We start from the raw sequence: 20805 nt of genomic DNA on the forward strand, positions 1-20805 counted from the left end.
GAGGCTTGGAGGAGGGTCATAGGGGGAGGAGCCAGTGCACACCAGGTAGTCCTAAAGCTTTTACTTTTGTGCCCAGTCTCCTGCGGAGCCGCTATTTCCCATGGTCCTTACGGAGTCCCCAGCATCCACTTAGGACGTTCGAGAAATAAGATTTTACTCACCGGTAAATCTATTTCTCGTAGTCTGTAGTGGATGCTGGGAACACCGAAAGGACCATGGGGAATAGCGGCTCCGCAGGAGACTGGGCACAACTAAAGAAAGCTTTTAGGTCACCTGGTGTGCACTGGCTCCTCCCACTATGACCCTCCTCCAAGCCTCAGTTAGGACACTGTGCCCGGACGAGCTGACATAATAAGGAAGGATTTTGAATCCCAGGTAAGACTCTTACCAGCCACACCGTATAACTCGTGATACCATACCCAGTTTAACAGTATGAAAACAACTGAGCCTCTCAACAGATGGCTCAACAATAACCCTTTAGTTAACAATAACTATGTACAAGTATTGCAGACAATCCGCACTTGGAACGGGCGCCCAGCATCCACTACGGACTACGAGAAATAGATTTACCGGTGAGTAAAATCTTATTTTCTCTGACGTCCTAGTGGATGCTGGGAACTCCGAAAGGACCATGGGGATTATACCAAAGCTCCCAAACGGGCGGGAGAGTGCGGATGACTCTGCAGCACCGAATGAGAGAACTCAAGGTCCTCCTCAGCCAGGGTATCAAATTTGTAGAATTTTGCAAACGTGTTTGCCCCTGACCAAGTAGCAGCTCGGCAAAGTTGTAAAGCCGAGACCCCTCGGGCAGCCGCCCAAGATGAGCCCACCTTCCTTGTGGAATGGGCTTTTACTGATTTAGGATGCGGCAGTCCAGCCGCAGAATGCGCCAGCTGAATTGTGCTACAAATCCAGCGAGCAATAGTCTGCTTAGAAGCAGGAGCACCCAGCTTGTTGGGTGCATACAGGATAAATAGCGAGTCAGTTTTCCTGACTCTAGCCGTCCTGGAAACATAAATTTTCAAGGCCCTGACTACGTCCAGCAACTTGGAATCCTCCAAGTCCCTAGTAGCCGCAGGCACCACAATAGGTTGGTTCAAGTGAAAAGCTGATACCACCTTAGGGAGAAACTGGGGACGAGTCCTCAATTCTGCCCTATCCATATGGAAAATCAGATAAGGGCTTTTACATGACAAAGCCGCCAATTCTGACACAGGCCTGGCTGAAGCCAAGGCCAATAACATGACCACTTTCCACGTGAGATATTTTAGATCCACGGTTTTAAGTGGCTCAAACCAATGTGATTTTAAGAAACTCAACACCACGTTGAGATCCCAAGGTGCCACTGGAGGCACAAAAGGGGGCTGAATATGCAGCACTCCCTTAACAAACGTCTGAACTTCAGGTAGTGAAGCTAGTTCTTTCTGGAAGAAAATCGACAGAGCCGAGATCTGTACCTTAATGGAGCCTAATTTCAGGCCCATAGTCACTCCTGCTTGTAGGAAATGCAGAAATCGACCCAGTTGAAATTCCTCTGTTGGGGCCTTTTTGGCCTCACACCAAGTAACATACATCCGCCATATGCGGTGATAATGCTTTGCAGTTACATCTTTCCTGGCTTTAATCAGCGTAGGAATGACTTCCTCCGGAATGCCCTTTTCCTTCAGGATCCGGCGTTCAACCGCCATGCCGTCAAACGCAGCCGCGGTAAGTCTTGGAACAGACAGGGCCCCTGCTGCAGCAGGTCCTGTCTGAGCGGCAGAGGCCATGGGTCCTCTGAGATCATCTCTTGAAGTTCCGGGTACCACGCTCGTCTTGGCCAATCCGGAACCACGAGTATTGTTCTTACTCCTCGTTTTCTTATTATTCTCAGTACCCTTGGTATGAGAGGCAGAGGAGGGAACACATAAACTGACTGGTACACCCACGGTGTCACTAGAGCGTCCACAGCTATCGCCTGAGGGTCCCTTGACCTGGCGCAATATCTCTCTAGTTTTTTGTTTAGGCGGGACGCCATCATGTCCACCTGTGGCCTTTCCCAACGGTTTACCAACAGTTGGAAGACTTCTGGATGAAGTCCCCACTCTCCCGGGTGTAGGTCTTGTCCGCTGAGGAAGTCTGCTTCCCAGTTGTCCACTCCCGGAATGAACACTGCTGACAGTGCTAAGACGTGATTTTCCGCCCATCGGAGAATCCTTGTGGCTTCTGCCATCGCCATCCTGCTTCTTGTGCCGCCCTGTCGGTTTACATGGGCGACTGCCGTGATGTTGTCTGATTGGATCAGTACCGGCTGGTTTTGAAGCAGAGGCCTTGCCAGACTTAGGGCATTGTAAATGGCCCTCAGTTCCAGAATATTTATGTGTAGGGACGACTCCTGACTTGACCAAAGTCCCTGGAAATTTCTTCCCTGTGTGACTGCCCCCCAGCCTCGAAGGCTGGCATCCGTGGTTACCAGGACCCAGTCCTGTATGCCGAATCTGCGGCCCTCTTGAAGATAAGCACTCTGCAGCCACCACAGTAGAGATAACCCTGTCTCCAAGGACCAGGGTATCAGCCGATGCGATCCCGACCACTTGTCCAAGAGGTCCCACTGAAAGGTTCTTGCATGGAACCTGCCGAATGGAATTTTGCTTCGTAAGAAGCTACCATTTTTCCCAGGACTCGTGTGCAGTGATGCACCGATACCTGTTTTGGTTTCAGGAGGTCTCTGACTAGAGATGACAGCTCCTTGGCTTTCTCCTGCGGGAGAAACACTTTTTTCTGTTCTGTGTCCAGAACCATCCCCAGGAACAGTAGGCGTGTGGTAGGAACCAGCTGTGACTTTGGAATGTATAGAATCCATCCGTGCTGTTGTAGCACTTCCCGAGATAATGCTACTCCGACCAACAACTGCTCCTTGGACCTCGCCTTTAGAAGGAGATCGTCCAAGTACGGGATAATTAAAACTTCCTTTCTCGAAGGAGTATAATCATTTCTGCCATTACCTTGGTAAAGACCCTCGGTGCCGTGGACAGTCCAAACGGCAGTGTTTGGAATTGGTAATGGCAATCCTGTACCACAAATCTGAGGTACTCCTGGTGAGGATGGTAAATGGGGACATGTAGGTAAGCCTCCTTGATGTCCAGGGATACCATGTAATCCCCCTCCTCCAGGCTTGCAATAATCGCCCTGAGCGATTCCATCTTGAACTTGAATTTTTTTATGTATGTGTTCAAGGATTTCAAATATAAAATGGGTCTCACCGAACCGTCCGGTTTCGGTACCACAAACAGTGTGGAATAGTAACCCCGTCCTTGTTGAAGTAGGGGCACCTTGACTATCACCTGCTGGGAATACAGCTTGTGAATTGCCTCTAGCACAGTCTCCCTGCCTGAGGGAGTTGTCGGCAAGGCAGATTTGAGGAAACGGCGGGGGGGAGACGCCTCGAATTCCAGCTTGTACCCCTGAAATACTACTTGAAGGATCTAGGGATCCACCTGTGAGCGAGCCCACTGATCGCTGAAATTTTTGAGCCCCCCACCGTACCTGGCTACGCCTGTGGAGCCCCCCCGTCATGCGGTGGACTCAGAGGAAGCGGGGGAAGAATTTTGATTCTGGGAACTGGCTGACTGGTGCAGCTTTTTCCCTCTTCCCTCGTTTTACACGCTTGCATTTCTGAAGCCGAAAGGACTGTACCTGATAATACAGTGCTTTCTGAGGCTGTGAGGAAACCTGAGGTAAAAAATTTTTCTTCCCAGCTGTTGCTGTGGATACGAGGTCCCAGAGACCATCCCCAAACAATTCCTCACCCTTATAAGGCTCTATGTGCCTTTTAAAGTCAGCATCACCTGTCCAGCGTCGGGTCTCTAATAACCTCCTGACCGAATGGACATTGCATTAATTCTGGATGCCAGCCGGCAAAATATCCCTCTGTGCATCCCTCATATATAAGACGACGTCTTATGTTCGCAAAATAGTATCCCTGTTTGACAGGGTTACAGACCACGCTGCAGCAGCACTATCTGCAGGTCTCAGTCTAGTACCTGAGTGTGTAAATATAGACTTCAGGATAGCCTCCTGCTTTTTATCAGCAGGTACCTTCAAAGTGGCCATATCCTAAGACGGCAGTGCCACCTTTTTTGACAAACGTGTGAGCGCCTTATCCACCCTAGGGGATATCTCCCAGCGTAACTTATCCTCTGGCGGGAAAGGGTACGCCATCAGTAACTTTTTAGAAATTACCAGTTTCTTATCGGGGGAACCCACGCTTTTTCACACTTCATTCACTCATTTGATGGGGGAACAAAACACTGCCTGCTTTTTCTCCCCAAACATAAAACCTTTTTTAGTGGTACTTGGGTTAATGTCAGAAATGTGTAATACATTTTTTATTGCCGGGATCATGTAACGGATGTTCCTAGTGGATTGTGTGTATGTCTCAAGCTCGTCGACACTGGAGTCAGACTCCGTGTCGACATCTGTGTCTGCCATCTGAGGGAGCGGGCGTTTTTGAGCCCCTGATGGCCTTTGAGACGCCTGGGCAGGCGCGGGCTGAGAAGCCGGCTGTCCCATAGCTGTTACGTCATCCAGCCTTTTATGTAAGGAGTTGACACTGTCGGTTTATACCTTCCACCTATCCATCCACTCTGGTGTCGGCCCCACAGGGGGCGACATCACATTTATCGGCATCTGCTCTGCCATCACATAAACCTCCTCATCAAACGTGTCGACACAGCCGTACCGACACACCGCACACACACAGGGAATGCTCTGACTGAGGACAGGACCCCACACAGCCCTTTGGGGAGACAGAGAGAGAGTATGCCAGCACACACCAGAGCGCTATATAATTTAGGGATTAACACTATATTGAGTGAATTTTTCCCAATAGCTGCTTGTATATACAATATTGCGCCTAAATTTAGTGCCCCCCCTCTCTTTTTAACCCTTTGAGCCTGAAAACTACAGGGGAGAGTCTGGGGAGCTGTCTTCCAGTTGCACTGTGAAGAGAAAATGGCGCCAGTGTGCTGAGATAGCTCCGCCCCTTTTTCCGCGGACTTTTCTCCCGCTTTTTTATGGATTCTGGCAGGGGTATTTATCACATATTATAGCCTCTGGGGCTATATATTGTGATATATATGCCAGCCAAGGTGTTTTTATTGCTGCTCAGGGCGCCCCCCCCCAGCGCCCTGCACCCTCAGTGACCGGAGTGTGAAGTGTGCATGAGGAGCAATGGCGCACAGCTGCAGTGCTGTGCGCTACCTTGGTGAAGACTGATGTCTTCTGCCGCCGATTTTCCGGACCTCTTCTTGCTTCTGGCTCTGTAAGGGGGACGGCGGCGCGGCTCCGGGACCGAACACCAAGGCCAGTTCCATGCGGTCGATGCCTCTGGAGCTAATGGTGTCCAGTAGCCTAAGAAGCCCAAGCTAGCTGCAAGCAGGTAGGTTCGCTTCTTCTCCCCTTAGTCCCTCGCTGCAGTGAGCCTGTTGCCAGCAGGTCTCACTGTAAAATAAAAAACCTAATTATATACTTTCTTTCTAGAAGCTCAGGAGAGCCCCTAGTGTGCATCCAACCTCGGCCGGGCACAAAATCTAACTGAGGCTTGGAGGAGGGTCATAGTGGGAGGAGCCAGTGCACACCAGGTGACCTAAAAGCTATTCCCCATGGTCCTTTCGGAGTTCCCAGCATCCACTAGGACGTCAGAGAAACTACTGGTAGTTTTTTCTCTCCAAACATAATACCCTTTTTTGTGGTACCGGGGTTAACATCAGAAATGTGCAACACATTTTTCATTGCCTCAATCATGTAACGTGTTGCCCTATTGGAAGTTACATTAGTCTCGTCGTCGTCGACACTGGAGTCAGTATCCGTGTCGACATCTGTGTCTGCCATCTGAGGTAGCGGGCGTTTTAGAGCCCCTGATGGCTTTTGAGACGCCGGCTGTCCCATATTTGGTATGTCGTCAAACCTTTTATGTAAGGAGTCGACACTGTCACGTAGTTCCTTCCCCATAACCATCCACTCAGGTGTCGGCCCCGCAGGGGGTGACATCACATTTATAGGCATCTGCTCCGCCTCCACATAAGCTTTCTCATCAAACATGTCGACACAGCCGTACCGACACACCGCATACACACAGGGAATGCTCTGACAGAGGACAGGACCCCACAAAGCCCTTTGGGGAGAGTATGCCAGCACACACCAGAGCGCTATATAACACAGGGATCCCACTATAAATGAGTGTTTTTTCCCTTATAGCTGCTTATATTATATGTACTGCGCCTAAATTTAGTGCCCCCCTCTCTTTTTTACCCTTATGTAGCTTGACACTGCAGGGGAGAGCCAGGGAGCGTCCGTCCAGCGGAGCTGTGAGGGAAAAATGGCGCCAGTGTGCCGAGGGAGATAGCCCCGCCCCTTTTCCGGCGGACTTCTCCCGCTTTTTCTGGAATTCTGGCAGGGGTATTTTTACACCTATATAGCCTTCCTGACTATATATAGTGTAGATTTGCCTGCCAAGGTGTATAATATTGCCCTCAGGGCGCCGCCCCCCCCCCCCCCCCCCCCCGCCCCCAGCGCCCTGCACCCATCAGTGACCGGAGTGTGAGGTGTGCATGAGGAGCAATGGCGCACAGCTGCAGTGCTGTGCGCTACCTTGTTGAAGACAGAAGTCTTCTGCCGCCGATTTTCCGGAACACTTCTTGCTTCTGGCTCTGTAAGGGGGCCGGCGGCGCGGCTCCGGGACCGAACGATCAAGGTCGGGTCCTGTGTTCGATCCCTCTGGAGCTAATGGTGTCCAGTAGCCTAAGAAGCCCAAGCTACCTCCAGTCAGGTAGGTTCGCTTCTTCTCCCCTTAGTCCCTCGCTGCAGTGAGTCTGTTGCCAGCAGATCTCACTGTAAAATAAAAAACCTAAATATACTTTCTTTCTAGGAGCTCAGGAGAGCCCCTAGTGTGCATCCAGCTCAGCCGGGCACAAGATTCTAACTGAAGTCTGGAGGAGGGTCATGGTGGGAGGAGCCAGTGCACACCAGTAGTCTAAAGCTTTCTTTTAGTTGTGCCCAGTCTCCTGCGGAGCCGCTATTCCCCATGGTTCTTACGGAGTCCCAGCATCCACTTAGGACGTCAGAGAAAAAATAAGATTTTACTTACCGATAAATCTATTTCTCGTAGTCCGTAGTGGATGCTGGGGACTCCGTCAGGACCATGGGGAATAGCGGCTCCGCAGGAGACAGGGCACAAAAGCAAGCTTTTAGGATCACATGGTGTGTACTGGCTCCTCCCCCTATGACCCTCCTCCAAGCCTCAGTTAGGTACTGTGCCCGGACGAGCGTACACAATAAGGAAGGATCTTGAATCCCGGGTAAGACTCATACCAGCCACACCAATCACACCGTACAACTTGTGATCTGAACCCAGTTAACAGTATGATAACAATGAAGTAGCCTCTAAAAAAGATGGCTCACAACAATAATAACCCGATTTTTGTAACAATAACTATGTACAAGTAATGCAGACAATCCGCACTTGGGATGGGCGCCCAGCATCCACTACGGACTACGAGAAATAGATTTATCGGTAAGTAAAATCTTATTTTCTCTAACGTCCTAGTGGATGCTGGGGACTCCGTCAGGACCATGGGGATTATACCAAAGCTCCCAAACGGGCGGGAGAGTGCGGATGACTCTGCAGCACCGAATGAGAGAACTCCAGGTCCTCCTCAGCCAGGGTATCAAATTTGTAGAATTTTACAAACGTGTTCCCCCCTGACCACGTAACTGCTCGGCAAAATTTTAAAGCCGAGACCCCCTCGGGCATCCGCCCAAGATGAGCCCACCTTCCTTGTGGAATGGGCACTTACAGATTTTGGCTGTGGCAGGCCTGCCACAGAATGTGCAAGCTGAATTGTACTACAAATCCAACAAGCAATAGTCTGCTTAGAAGCAGGAGCACCCAGCTTTTTGGGTGCATACAATATAAACAGCAAGTCAGAATTTCTGACTCCAGCCGTCCTGGAAATATATATATATATATATATATATATCTATATATTTTTAGGGCCCCGACAACGTCTAGCAACTTGGAGTCCTCCAAGTCCCTAGTAGCCGCAGGCACCACAATATGTTGTTTCAGGTGAAACGCTGACACCACCTTAGGAAGAAACTGGGGACGAGTCCGCAGTTCTGCCTTGTCCGACTGGAAAAACAAATATGGGCTTTTTTAAGACAAAGCCCCCAATTCTGACAATCGTCTGGCCGAGGCCAGGGCCACAACATGGTCACTTTCCATGTGAGATATTTCAAATCCACAGATTTGAGCGGTTCAAACCAATATGATTTTAGGAATCCCAACACTACGTTGAGATCCCACGGTGCCACTGGAGGCACACAAGGGGCTGTATATGTAATACTCCCTTGACAAACGTCTGGACTTCAGGAATTGAAGCCAATTTTTTCTGGAAGAAAATCTACAGGGCCGAAACTTGAACCTTAATGGACCCCAATTTGAGGCTCATAGACACTCCTGTTTTCAGGAAGTGCAGAAATCGACCTAGTCGAAATTTTTTCGTGGGGCCTTCCTGGCCTCACCCACGCAATATATTTTCACCACATGTGGTGATAACGTTGTACGGTCACCTCCTTCCTGGCTTTGACCAGGGTAGGTATGACTTCTTCCGGAATGCCTTTTCCCTTAGGATCCGGCGTTCAACCGCCATGCCGTCAAACGCAGTCGCGGTAAGTCTTGGAACAGACAAGGTCCCTGCTGGAGCAGGTCCTTTCTTAGAGGCAGATGCCACGGTTCCTCTTGGAACAGACATGGTTCTTGCTGAAAGCAAATCCCATCTTAGCTCCCGAGGCCATTAGTCCTCTGTGAGCATCTCTTGAAGTTCCGGGTACCAAGTCCCTCTTGGCCAATCCGGAGCCACGAGTATAGTTCTTACTCCTCTACGTCTTATAATTCTCAATACCTTGGTTATGAGAAACAGAGGAGGGAACACATACACCGACTGTTACACCCACGGTGTTACCAGGACGTCCACAGCTATCGCCTGAAGGTCTCGTGACCTGGCGCAATACCTGTCACGTTTTTTGTTCGGGCGGGACGCCATCATGTCCACCTTTGGTCTTTCCCAACGGTTCACAATCATGCGGAAAACTTCCCGATGAAGTTCCCACTCTCCCGGGTGGAGGTCGTGCCTGCTGAGGAAGTCTGCTTCCCAGTCATCCACTCCCGGAATGAACACTGCTGACAGTGCTAACACATGATTTTCCGCCTAGCGAAAAATCCTTGCAGTTTTGACCACTGCCCTCCTGCTTCTTGTGCCGCCCTTTCTGTTTACGTGGGCGACTGCCGTGATGTTATCAATACCGGCTGACCTTGAAGCAGAGGCCTTGCTAAACTTAGAGCATTATAAATTTGCTCTTAGCTCCAGTATATTTATGTGGAGAGAATTCTCCAGACTTGATCACACTCCCTGGAAATTTTTTCCCTGTGTGACTGCTCCCCAGCCTCTCAGGCTGGCCTCCGTGGTTACCAGCATCCAATCCTGAATGCCGAATCTGCGGCCCTCTAGAAGATGAGCACTCTGTAATCACCACAGGAGAGACACCCTTGTCCTTGGATATAGGGTTATCCGCTGATGCATCTGAAGATGCGATCCGGACCATTTGTCCAGCAGATCCCACTGAAGAGTTCTTGTGTGAAATCTGCCGAATGGAAGCGCTTCGTAATAAGCCACCATTTTTACCAGGACTCTTGTGCAATGATGCACTGACACTTTTCCTGGTTTTAGGAGGATCCCGATTAGCTCGGATAACTCCCTGGCTTTCTCCTCTGGGAGAAACACCTTTTCCTGGACTGTGTCCAGAATCATCCCTAGGACCAGCAGACGTGTCGTCGGAACAACTGCGGTTATGGAATATTTAGAATCCACCCGTGCTGTCGTAGAACTACTTGAGATAGTGCTACTCCGACCTCCAACTGTTCTCTGGACCTTGTTCTTATCAGGAGGTCGTCCATTCTCTTTGACGACGAATCCTCATTTCGGTCATTACCTTGGTAAGGACCCGGGGTGCCTTGGACAATCCAACGGCATCGTCTGAAACTGATAGTGACAGTTCTGTACCACGAACCTGAGGTACCCTTGGTGAGAAAAGCAAATTTTTGGGACATGGAGGTAAGCATCCCTGATGTCCCGGGACACTATATAGTCCCCTTGTTTGCTATCACTGCTCTGAGTGACTCCATCTGAATTTGAACCTTTGTAAGTGTTCAAAAAAATTTTTTGATTTAGAATCGGTCTCACCTCGCCTTCTGGCTTCAGTACCACCATATAGTGTGGAACAATACCCCTTTCCTTGTTGTAGGAGGGGTATTTTTATTATCACCTGCTGGGAATACAGCTTGTGAATTATTTTCAATACTGCCTCCCTGTCGGAGGGAGACATTGGTACAGCAGACTACAGGAACCTGCGAGGGGGGAAACGCCTCGACATTCCAATCTGTACCCCTTGGATACTACTTGTAGGATCCAGGGGTCCTGTACGGTCCCAGCGTCATGCTGAGAACTTAGTAGAAGCGGCGAAGGGCTTCTATTCCTGGGAATGGGCTGCCTGCTGCAGTCTTCTTCCCTTTTCTCTATCCCTGGGCAGATATGACTCTTATAGGGACGAAAAGACTGAGGCTGAAAAGACGGTGTCTTTTTCTGCAGAGATGTGACTTAGGGTAAATAACGGTGGATTTTCCAGCAGTTGCCGTGGCCACCAGGTCCCATGGACCGACCCCAAATAACTCCTCCCCTTTATACGGCAATACATCTTTGTGCCGTTTGGAATCTGCATCACCTGACCACTGTCGTGTCCATAACCATCTTCTTGCAGATATGGACATCGCATTTACTCTTGATGCCAGAGTGCAATATCCCTCTGCGCATCTCGCATATATAGAAATGCATCCTTTAAATGCTCTATAGTCAATAAAATACTGTCCCTGTCAAGGGTATCAATATTTTTAGTCAGGGAATCCGACCAAGCCACCTCAGGTCTGCACATCCAGGCTGAGGCGATCGCTGGTCACAGTATAACACCAGCATGTGTGTGTATACATTTTAGGATATTTTTCAGCCTCCTATTAGCTGGCTCCTTAAGTACGGTCCTATCTGTAGATGGTACCGCCACTTGTTCTGATAAGCGTGTGAGCGCCTTATCCACCCTGAGGGGTGTTTCCCAACGCGCCTTAACTTCTGGCGGGAAAAGGTATACCGCCAATAATTTTCTATCGGGGGAAACCCACGCATCATCACACACTTCATATAATTTATCTGATTCAGGAAAAACTACAGGTAGTTTTTTCACCTCACACATAATACCCTTTTTTGTGGTACTTGGAGTATCAGAAATATGTAACACCTCCTTCATTGCCCTTAACGTGTGGCCCTAAAGGAAAATACGTTTGTTTCTTCACCGTCGACACTGAAATCAGTGTCCTTGTCTGGGTCTGTGTCGACCGACTGAGGTAAATGGGCATTTTACAGCCCCTGACGGTGTTTGAGACGCCTGGACAGATACTAATTTGTTCGCCGGCCCTCTCATGTCGTCAACCGGCTTACAGCGTGTTGACATTATCACGTAATTCCATAAATAAGCCATCCATTCCGGTGTCGACTCCCTAGAGAGTGACATCACCATTACAGGCAATTTGCTCCGCCTCCTCACCAACATTTACCTCATACATGTCGACACACACGTACCGACATACAGCACACACATAGGGAATGCTCTGATAGAGGACAGGACCCACTAGCCCTTTGGGGAGACAGAGGGAGAGTTTGCCAGCACACACCAAAACGCTATAATTATCCAGGGACAACCTTTATATAAGTGTTCCTCCCTTATAGCATTTTAATATATGTACATATCGCCAAATCAGTGCCCCCCCTCTCTGTTTTAACCCTGTTTCTGTAGTGCAGTGCAGGGGAGAGCCTGGGAGCCTTCCCACCAGCATTTCTGTGAGGGAAAATGGCGCTGTGTGCTGAGGAGAATAGGCCCCGCCCCCTTTTCGGCTGGCTTCTTCTCCGGAGTTTTTGATATCTGGCAGGGGTTAAATACATCCATATAGCCTCAAGGGCTATATGTGATGTATTTTTCGCCATACAGGTATTATACATTGCTGCCCAGGGCGCCCCCCCCCCAGCGCCCTGCACCCTCCGTGACTGCTGTGAGAAGTGTGCTGACAACAATGGCGCACAGCTGCAGTGCTGTGCGCTACCTGATGAAGACTGAAAGTCTTCTGCCGCCTGGTTCCGGACCTCTTCATCTTCAGCATCTGCAAGGGGGGTCGGCGGCGCGGCTCCGGGACGAACCCCAGGGCGAGCCCTGTGTTCCGACTCCCTCTGGAGCTAATGGTGTCCAGTAGCCTAAGAATCCAATCCATCCTGCACGCAGGCGAGTTGAAAATCTCTCCCCTAAGTCCCTCGATGCAGTGAGCCTGTTGCCAGCAGGACTCACTGAAAATAAAGAACCTAAAAACTTTTTCTAAGTAACTCTTTAAGAGAGCCACCTAGATTGCACCCTACTCGGACGGGCACAAAAACCTAACTGAGGCTTGGAGGAGGGTCATAGGGGGAGGAGCCAGTACACACCATGTGATCCTAAAAGCTTGCTTTTGTGCCCTGTCTCCTGCGGAGCCGCTATTCCCCATGGTCCTGACGGAGTCCCCAGCATCCACTAGGACGTTAGAGAAACAACCAAAAAATGTAGTCAGCGTGATTACACACATAAAGACCTGCTATATGCAGTACCAAGCTTGATGTGATCTGGTCTATAGCAGAACAAAGACAAACTAGAACCATCCTCCTGGGGCAGAGAGGGAATGGGTGCCAACCAGCCAGGTAAAGGGTGTCAACCACCCAGGGCCAGGGGGAGGGATGAGGGGGCACACTGATGCCGGGGGAAGGGATGAGGGGGCACACTGATGCCGGGTGAAGGGATGAGGGGGCACACTGCTGTTGCTGGAGGGATGAGGGGGCACACTGCTGCCAGGGGGAGGTATGTGGGGGCACACTGCTGCCAGGGGGAGGTATGTGGGGGCACACTGCTGCCAGGGGGAGGTATGTGGGGGCACACTGCTACCAGGGGGAGGGATGTGGGGGCACACTGCTGTCAGGGGGAGGGATGTGGGGGCACACTGCTGCCAGGGGGAGGGATGTGGGGGCACACTGCTGCCAGGGGGAGGGATGAGGGGGCACACTGCTGCTGACAGGAGGGAAGATGGTGACACACTGGCGTTGGCAGGGGGAATTAGGGGGGCACGCTGGCAGGGGGAGATAGGGGGGTCACACTGGCGCTGGCAGGGGGGATGGGGGCACACTGATGCTGGCAGGGGGAACGGGGGGCACACTTGTGCTGGCAAGTGGTGCAGGAGGCCTCTCACAGTCACGCACCCACATGAGTGGACTTACTGCCGGAGCAGCGCGGACACAGCAGCCAGGAAGCCTCCCCTGGGTGATCCAGGCGCAGTGAGAGGTGCCCGGTACCCAGCAGCGGGCCACCGCTGCCTTCTCTCCCCACAGTACAGCTCCGGTGACCAGGAGTCTTGGAGGAGTGGCTGCGCCTGCAACACAGTGGGGGCCCAGCAGTTATTGGCTGAGGCTCAGGCGGGGAACGCTGCCGGAGGCGATTGGCTCAGGCGGGGGATGCTGCCGGCGGTGATTGGCTCAGGCGGGGGATGCTGCCGGTGTCGATTGGCTCAGGCGGGGAACGCTGCCGGAGGCGATTGGCGCAGGCGGGGGATGCTGCCGGCGGCAATTGGCTCAGGTGGGGGATGCTGCCGGTGTCGACTGGCTCAGGCGGGGGACGCTGCCGGTGTCGACTGGCTCAGGCGGGAGACGCTGCTGGCGGCGATTATAGGGAGTCAGAGCGCGTCCTGCAGGACCAGCTCATATTTTTAAATTGAGTCACTCACTGCCTATAGTGCGTAAAATACGCGCTATAGCGCATTTTTGCGAACACTGAAGGTCTATTAGAAAGCCTACCCGAAACTGTACACAGTTATACCCCTTTTACACCGCCAGCATATAACACGGGTTATTGCACATGAACGTGCATAACCCGTGTTGCTGGCTGGTGTAAAAGGGTTGAGTTGTAATAGTCCGGGTCGAGTGACCCGGTATTCCAACTCGGCAAGTTCAACACACGTGTTCAACCCAGCAAACTGTGCAGTGTAAACGGTAGCCTGGTTGATGCGACCCAGCTTCCCGTTTACAGTCTATGTGCGGGCGGCGCTTGGAAATCATGTGATCTCCAAGCACCGCCCCCATCGCGTCACCGGGCTGATGACTCCGGTGGGAAAGAGGGCTGACACGGGTTGCAGCCGGGTAGCACCCGTGTCAGGCTCCCGGCTGTGACCCGCTATTTGTGGTCTAAAAGCGATATTAATGGGTTGGGATAACCTGAGCTGCCGATAAACCTGAATGAGTTACAAGTTAAAGAAATAATCAAATCATTTTGAAACCTGAGACAAAAACTTATAATAATTAGATTATCAATACAATAGGAAAGCCAAATTCAACAAGCTAAAAAGGCCATTTGCAAGTTCCTCACCTGCTTCTGAATTATATCACTTTGGTTAGTGCCTTGTAAAGCCTGTTCGCGTTTCACTTCTTGTTGTTTCTTTTTTTGTTCCTGCATCTGCTTTACCAGCTGCAGGTGCTCCTGTACACTAGATGCTTGCACTGTAACCACATTCTGGATCTGGTGTGTCTGTGTTGTTCCTGCAGGTTGGATCTGGAATGGCAGCTGTAGCTTTATTTGCTGGGGAATGCCACCTTGCTGAATCTGAGCCATAACTTGTGAGGGAAGGTGGGAAAGGACCTGCACCTGCTGGTGAAGCTGGGGCATCGTGATGACTTGTGCCTGAGTGGCCTGGATCTGGAGCTGAGCACGGGGTGGGGACTGCACCATCATTTGATTGGCTGGTTGAATGTGTGGCTGGGACTTTGGTTGGGTACCTGAATGAAGTGGCTGTTGCTGCGGCAATGGTGACTGAATATGGAAGGAAGCAGGCAGTGCCACCTGAAGAGAAGGTTGTGTTTGGCTTGGGGTGGATGACAAGGTTTGTACTTGGGGTCGGCTTAGAAGCCGTGTTTGACCTTGTACAGAAGACTGTGACGGCAACTGGACAGTGACTTCAGGTATGTGGGCCTGGACAGTAAGTTGAGAAGTCGAAGTTTTTGTATCGGATGACACTAGGGTCTGGACAGGTAATGCTGGCTGACAATATTGTAGCGTCTCCGTTACCAGTTGGTCTGTGCTGGGTGGTGCCTTTAGCTGCTGTTTCTGCTGGCTGATATCAGATGGCCCAGCAGATTGTGACTGAGATGTCTGTAACTGTTGCGGTTGAACATGAGGTGAGGATTGAAGCTGATCACAAGACTGGGGTGGTAAAGCAGGAGGAGCTGTGACCTGGTCTGTGGACAGAGGCTGGGCTGAGGTCTGCAGTTGAGAAGAATGGGCTGGAGCAAGTGGAGGTGGTGTTGACTGACGATTTTGAATGTGGCTCTTTTCAGATGTGGCAGACACTGCAAGTATATTGATACAGAGTTATTAATCATTTTAGAAGAAGGGATATATAAATACAGCAGGATTTTCGCCTAAAAAAAAAAAAGCCCTATACATTTAAACTTACAAAACTGAGGCGAATGATTCAAAACCATAGTATTGAGTAGTAACATAACAACTAGCTGCAATCTAGCAAGCATGTCTAAAATGAAGTCAAGCTTCACTAAACATCATGTGTCCAAGTAGTAAAGAGACACCCATTCATCTGCACTGAAATAAGGAGGTATGAGTAAACATACCTGATGTAGTTGTGGAAGGCGTAGAAGTCACAGTTGAAGCGGCTGATGTTGACCCCGGGGGCAGTGGAGTAAAGAGGAACCTCTGGGTGGTGCCATTTGGCATGGCAGCCTGCATTAATTGCTGTCCAGGACTGGGTATTACTGTAACTCCTTGTGGGATTAGTTGCAACTGCCCAGTGGTCTGACCCTGACCTTGGACCACAACAGTGAGACTCTGGTTCCCGCCCTAGATAAAACAATACAGACAAGTCACATGCCTATCCTGAAAGGATCAAGATTGATATTGGGTTAGTCTCTGCAGTCTCCATGAGCTGGAGGGCTAAGAAACCAATATCTTACCTGCTGCTGGGTTAGCTGTGTGAGTTGAGCCATAGTTAATTTAACCTGCCCCTGTTGAGGAGGTCTATTGGCTTGTGCAGTAGTCGCTTGGGGCTGAGCTTGCTGAACTGATGTGCCCATCTTATGTGCTCCGCTGGAAACTGTAGTACCAATTGGAATAGTAGTAGTGACAGGCTGACCTCTGATAATCTGAGTTACGACCTGCTGAGGCTGACCTATAAAAGGAAGTAGGAAATTAATTAACTTATTATATGTGCTAAACAGAGGTTACTTCACACATCACAAATCCTGATGTAAGAAACAAAGTCACAAGGAAAAAAACAACCTATCACCACCCAAAACTGAGCAGAATTTCTTAAACATTAGGTACAGAACAGCATAATGAAAATGGACTGAAAGACTTAGCCAGTCACATAACATAAAATGATTAAAGTGACAAAATACCAGATTGGAGAATTCCTTGCTGAACTACAAGTGGGGTCCGCATGATGGGCTTTCCTAGAGGAGACTGCTGGAGGGATGGTGTCCTGATGACAGTCATTCCGGGTCTGATCTGTGCTCCTGCAGTGATTACCTACGTAATGACAAAACTGTGTATGGTTAGTCTGTTGGGAGATTCTGCAATCCAACCCAAAAAAACAAAACAAAAAACCACACCACATCAACTCTGTCCTTTTTTGAACTTTTTACTTGTGCCTTTACAATTCATTAACGGCTTTTTAGTCGTGTTATAAATAAGAGGCTTTAATAGTGCCCAAGAGTAAATGTTCTTCACAGCTCATGGGCATCAAACAGACAATGACATCTGTACTGACATATGGGACGAACCAAAATGTGCATCTGTCATTACACACCATACAAGCAGCCATAGTGCAGCCTGGACCAAAAATAGGATTTTAATTACCTACCGGTAAATCCTTTTCTTGTAGTCTGTAGAGGATGCTGGGGTCCACATTAGCACCATGGGGTATAGACGGGTCCACTAGGAGCCATGGGCACTTTTAGAGTTTAATAGTGTGGGCTGGCTCCTCTCTCTATGCCCCTCCTACCAGACCCAGTATAGAAACTGTGCCCGAGGAGACGGACATGCTTCAAGAGAAGGAAATACACAGATAGTGGTGAGATTCACACCAGCTCACACATAACAAGGCAAACCAAGCTAACCTGCATGAAACAATTCAGCAACAGCTGAACAATAGTACTTAACCAAGTAACAATGCAGTACGTAACCAAGTATCAAGGCCGTACTGAACCAAGTAAAAACTGCAGGAAAACTAAGCGCTGGGCGGGCGCCCAACATCCTCTACGGACTACGAGAAAAGGATTTACCGGTAGCTAATTAAAATCCTATTTTCTCTTATGTCCTAGAGGATGCTGGGGTCCACATTAGTACCATGGGGATGTACCAAAGCTCCCAATACGGGAGGAAGAGCGCGGAGGCTCCTGCAGAACTGACCAAACTTTAGGTCCTAAAGGTCATAAGAGGCCAAAGTATCGAACTTGTAGAACTTAGCGAACGTGTAGTAGCTGCTCGGCAAAGCTGTAAAGCCGAGACACCCCGGGCAGACGCCCAGGAAGAACCCACCTTACGAGTAGAGTGGGCCTTAACTGATTTTGGACACGGCAAGCCTGCTGTAGAATAAGCATGTGGGATAGCGAACCTGACCCAATCTTGTTGGGATCATAAAGGACAAACAGAGTCCGACTTTCTGTGACGTGAAGTTCTTTTCACATAAATCCTCAAAGTCCTCACAACATCCAAGGACTTTGAGGTAATTGACGAGTCAATAGCCACTGACACCACAATAGGTTGGTTGATATGATAAGCCGACACAACCTTTGGAAGAAACTGCCGACGCGTCCTGAGCTCAGCTCTATCTTCATGGAAAATTAAGTAGGGGCTCTTGCAGGACAATGCCCCCAATTCAGACACACGCCTAGCAAAAACTAAAGCCAACAGTGCGACCTTCGAAAAAGTCACTTGGAGCGTGACGAAACGCGTCAGGATCCCGCCTCCGCACACACCTTGCTCAGGTGTATCATTAGGTGCAACTTGAACAGAGCCAGACGGGTCTTTCCCTGACTGTTATACCGTCACCAGCGGCTCTCACAATCACGCCGCTCCAGCCAGCCCGCTTTCAGGCGGCTCCCGCACCTCCTCCTCGCTGCATAGCATCTGTGGGCACTGAAGGATATTTGGCTGGGGACGCTCGGCTCATGACCAGCCCACCAGAGAGGTATCGACATTCGCTCTAAACTTGGTGACACTCAGCATTTATACAATTCGGGACTGTATCCATTGCACCTTATTCATTATCCATTTACCATCCATCCACATAGCAGCTATTACCGGTAATCTGTGGAATACGGACATTTACAATTTTTAACACAGCTGCAGCTTAGCATATGCTTCAAGAGACTTTTGACACCTTGAGACAACATAAGTGTGACCTATTTCTTTTTATATTATTGGTACAGCATTCTTTTACTGTTTTATTAATTTTATAATAAATGTTGCATTCTTTATACGTTGGCTCTCTTTATATATATAATTCCTGACATACAGCGCAGCCGTTTTTGCCTTTATGTTTCTGCCACATCACTACACATAGTTTTCCGGAAAGCGCAGTATCTCAGGAGCTGTTCTTCTAAAAATATATTTTAAATTGTTTAGTCCCATTTTTCATTTACATTATCCACTTGTTGAGGCGCTTTTTCAGCAGTAATTGTCGTTTGTTCCAACAGTGCGACCGCCTTCCAAGTGAGAAACTTGACCTCAACCTCCTGTAAAGGCTCGAACCAATCTGACTGCAGGAACTGCAACACCACGTTAAGATCCCAAGGCGCTGTAGAAGGCACAAAGGGAGGCTGGATGTGCAGTACCCCTGTCAAAAAAGTCAACCTCAGGGAGGGAAGCCAACTGTGTCTAGAAGAAAATGGACAAAGCCGAAATCTGGACTTTTATGGAGCCCAAACGTAGGACCACATCCACACCTGCTTGCAGGAAGAGGAGAAACCGCCCAAGTTGAAACTCCACCGTAGGAAACTTCTTGACTTTTTCCAAATGCAATGGTAATGTTTAGACGTTACTCCTTTCCTAGCCTGGATCAGGGTAGGAATAACCTTTTTCGGAATGCCTTTCCGAGCTAAGATCTGGCATTCAACCTCCATGTCGTCAAACATAGCCATGGTAAGTCTTGATAAGCGAAAGGGCCCTGTTGCAGAAGGTCCTCTCGAAAAAAGGAAGAGGCCTTGGATCTTCCAGCAGTAACTCCAGAAGATCCGCGTACCAAGCCCTTCTTGGCCAGTCCGGAGCAATGAGGATCGCCTGAACTCTTGTTCTTTTGATTATTTTGAGAATCTTTGGGATGAGTGGAAGTGGAGGGAACACATACACTGACTTGAACACCCACGGAGTTACCAGGGCGTCCACAGCCACTGCCTGTAGGTCCCTCGACCTGGAACAATACCTCAGAAGCTTCTTGTTGAGGCGTGAGGCCATCATGTCTATTTGACGTACGCCCCAAAGACTTGTCACCTATGCAAACACCTCTGGGTGGAGGCCCCACTCTCCCAGATGGAGATCGTGTCTGCTGAGGAAGTCCGCTTCCCAGTTGTCCACTCCCGGAATGAAGATTGCTGACAGCGCCACCGCTTGTTTTTCTGCCCAGAGGATGATTCTTGTTACCTCTGACACTGGAGCTCTGCTCTTCATTCCGCCTTGTCGGTTTATGTAGGCCACTGTCGTTACATTGTCTGACTGAACTTGTATAGCCCGATCTTTTAGAAGATGTGCCGCCTGTAGAAGACCATTGTACATGGCTCTTAGTTCCAGAATGTTTATCGGAAGGATGGATTCCAGACTTGACCACCTTCCTTGGAAGTTTTCCCCCTGGGTGACTGCTCCCCAACCTCTGAGACTTGCATCCGTGGTTAGGAGGATCCAATTCTGAATCCCGAACCTGCGGTCCTCCAGTAGGCGAGAAGTTTGCAGCTACCAGAGGCGCGAGATTGTGGCTTTCGGCGAGACGTATCCTCTGGTGCATGTGAAGATGAGATCTCGACCATTTGTCCAGGAGATCCAGTTGGAAAGACCGTGCATTAAATCTTCTGTACTGTAGAGCCTTGTAGGAGGCAACCATCTTCCCCAGAAGATGAATGCACCGATGAACCGATACTCGGGCTGGCTTCAGGACATCCCGGACCATTGATTGGATCATCAATGCTTTCTCCACCGGTAGAAACACCCTCTGCACCTCCGTGTCGAGAATCATCTCCAGGAAGGACAGTCTTCTCGCCAGCTCCAAATGTGAATTTGGAAGATTCAAGATCCAACCATGATCCCAGAGCAGTCGAGTTGTGAGAGCAATGGACTGCAACAACTTCTCCCTGGACAATGCTTTTATCAGCAGATCATCCAGATATGGAATTATGTTCACACCCTGCTAGCGGAGTAGAAGCATCAGCTCTGCTATTACCTTGGTGAACACCCTCGGTGCCGTGGATAGGCCGAATGGCAGCGCCTGGAACTGATAGTGACAGTCCAACAGCGCAAACCTGAGATAAGCCTGGTGTGGCGGCCAAATAGGAATGTGAAGGTATGCATCCTTGATATCTAAGGATACCAGGAATTCCC

At 49.7% G+C, this 20805-nt stretch overlaps 1 protein-coding gene across 5 annotated transcripts in view; it reads right to left on the minus strand.

Annotated features, from left to right (window-relative positions):
• The window catches only part of BPTF (bromodomain PHD finger transcription factor), a 313494-nt gene that overhangs the window by 63213 nt on the left and 229476 nt on the right, over positions 1–20805 (minus strand). For all 5 annotated transcript variants that reach the window (XM_063960818.1, XM_063960817.1, XM_063960819.1 and 2 more), the window contains 4 exons: positions 16614–16743; positions 16170–16384; positions 15831–16056; positions 14575–15551 (listed from right to left, as the gene is read on the minus strand). In XM_063960818.1, the coding sequence (XP_063816888.1) occupies positions 14575–15551; positions 15831–16056; positions 16170–16384; positions 16614–16743 (1548 nt within the window). The remainder of the gene's footprint in view (positions 1–14574; positions 15552–15830; positions 16057–16169; positions 16385–16613; positions 16744–20805) is intronic.

The sequence above is a fragment of the Pseudophryne corroboree genome, chromosome 3 (assembly GCF_028390025.1).
Source record: "Pseudophryne corroboree isolate aPseCor3 chromosome 3, aPseCor3.hap2, whole genome shotgun sequence".
Taxonomy (NCBI): domain Eukaryota; kingdom Metazoa; phylum Chordata; class Amphibia; order Anura; family Myobatrachidae; genus Pseudophryne; species Pseudophryne corroboree.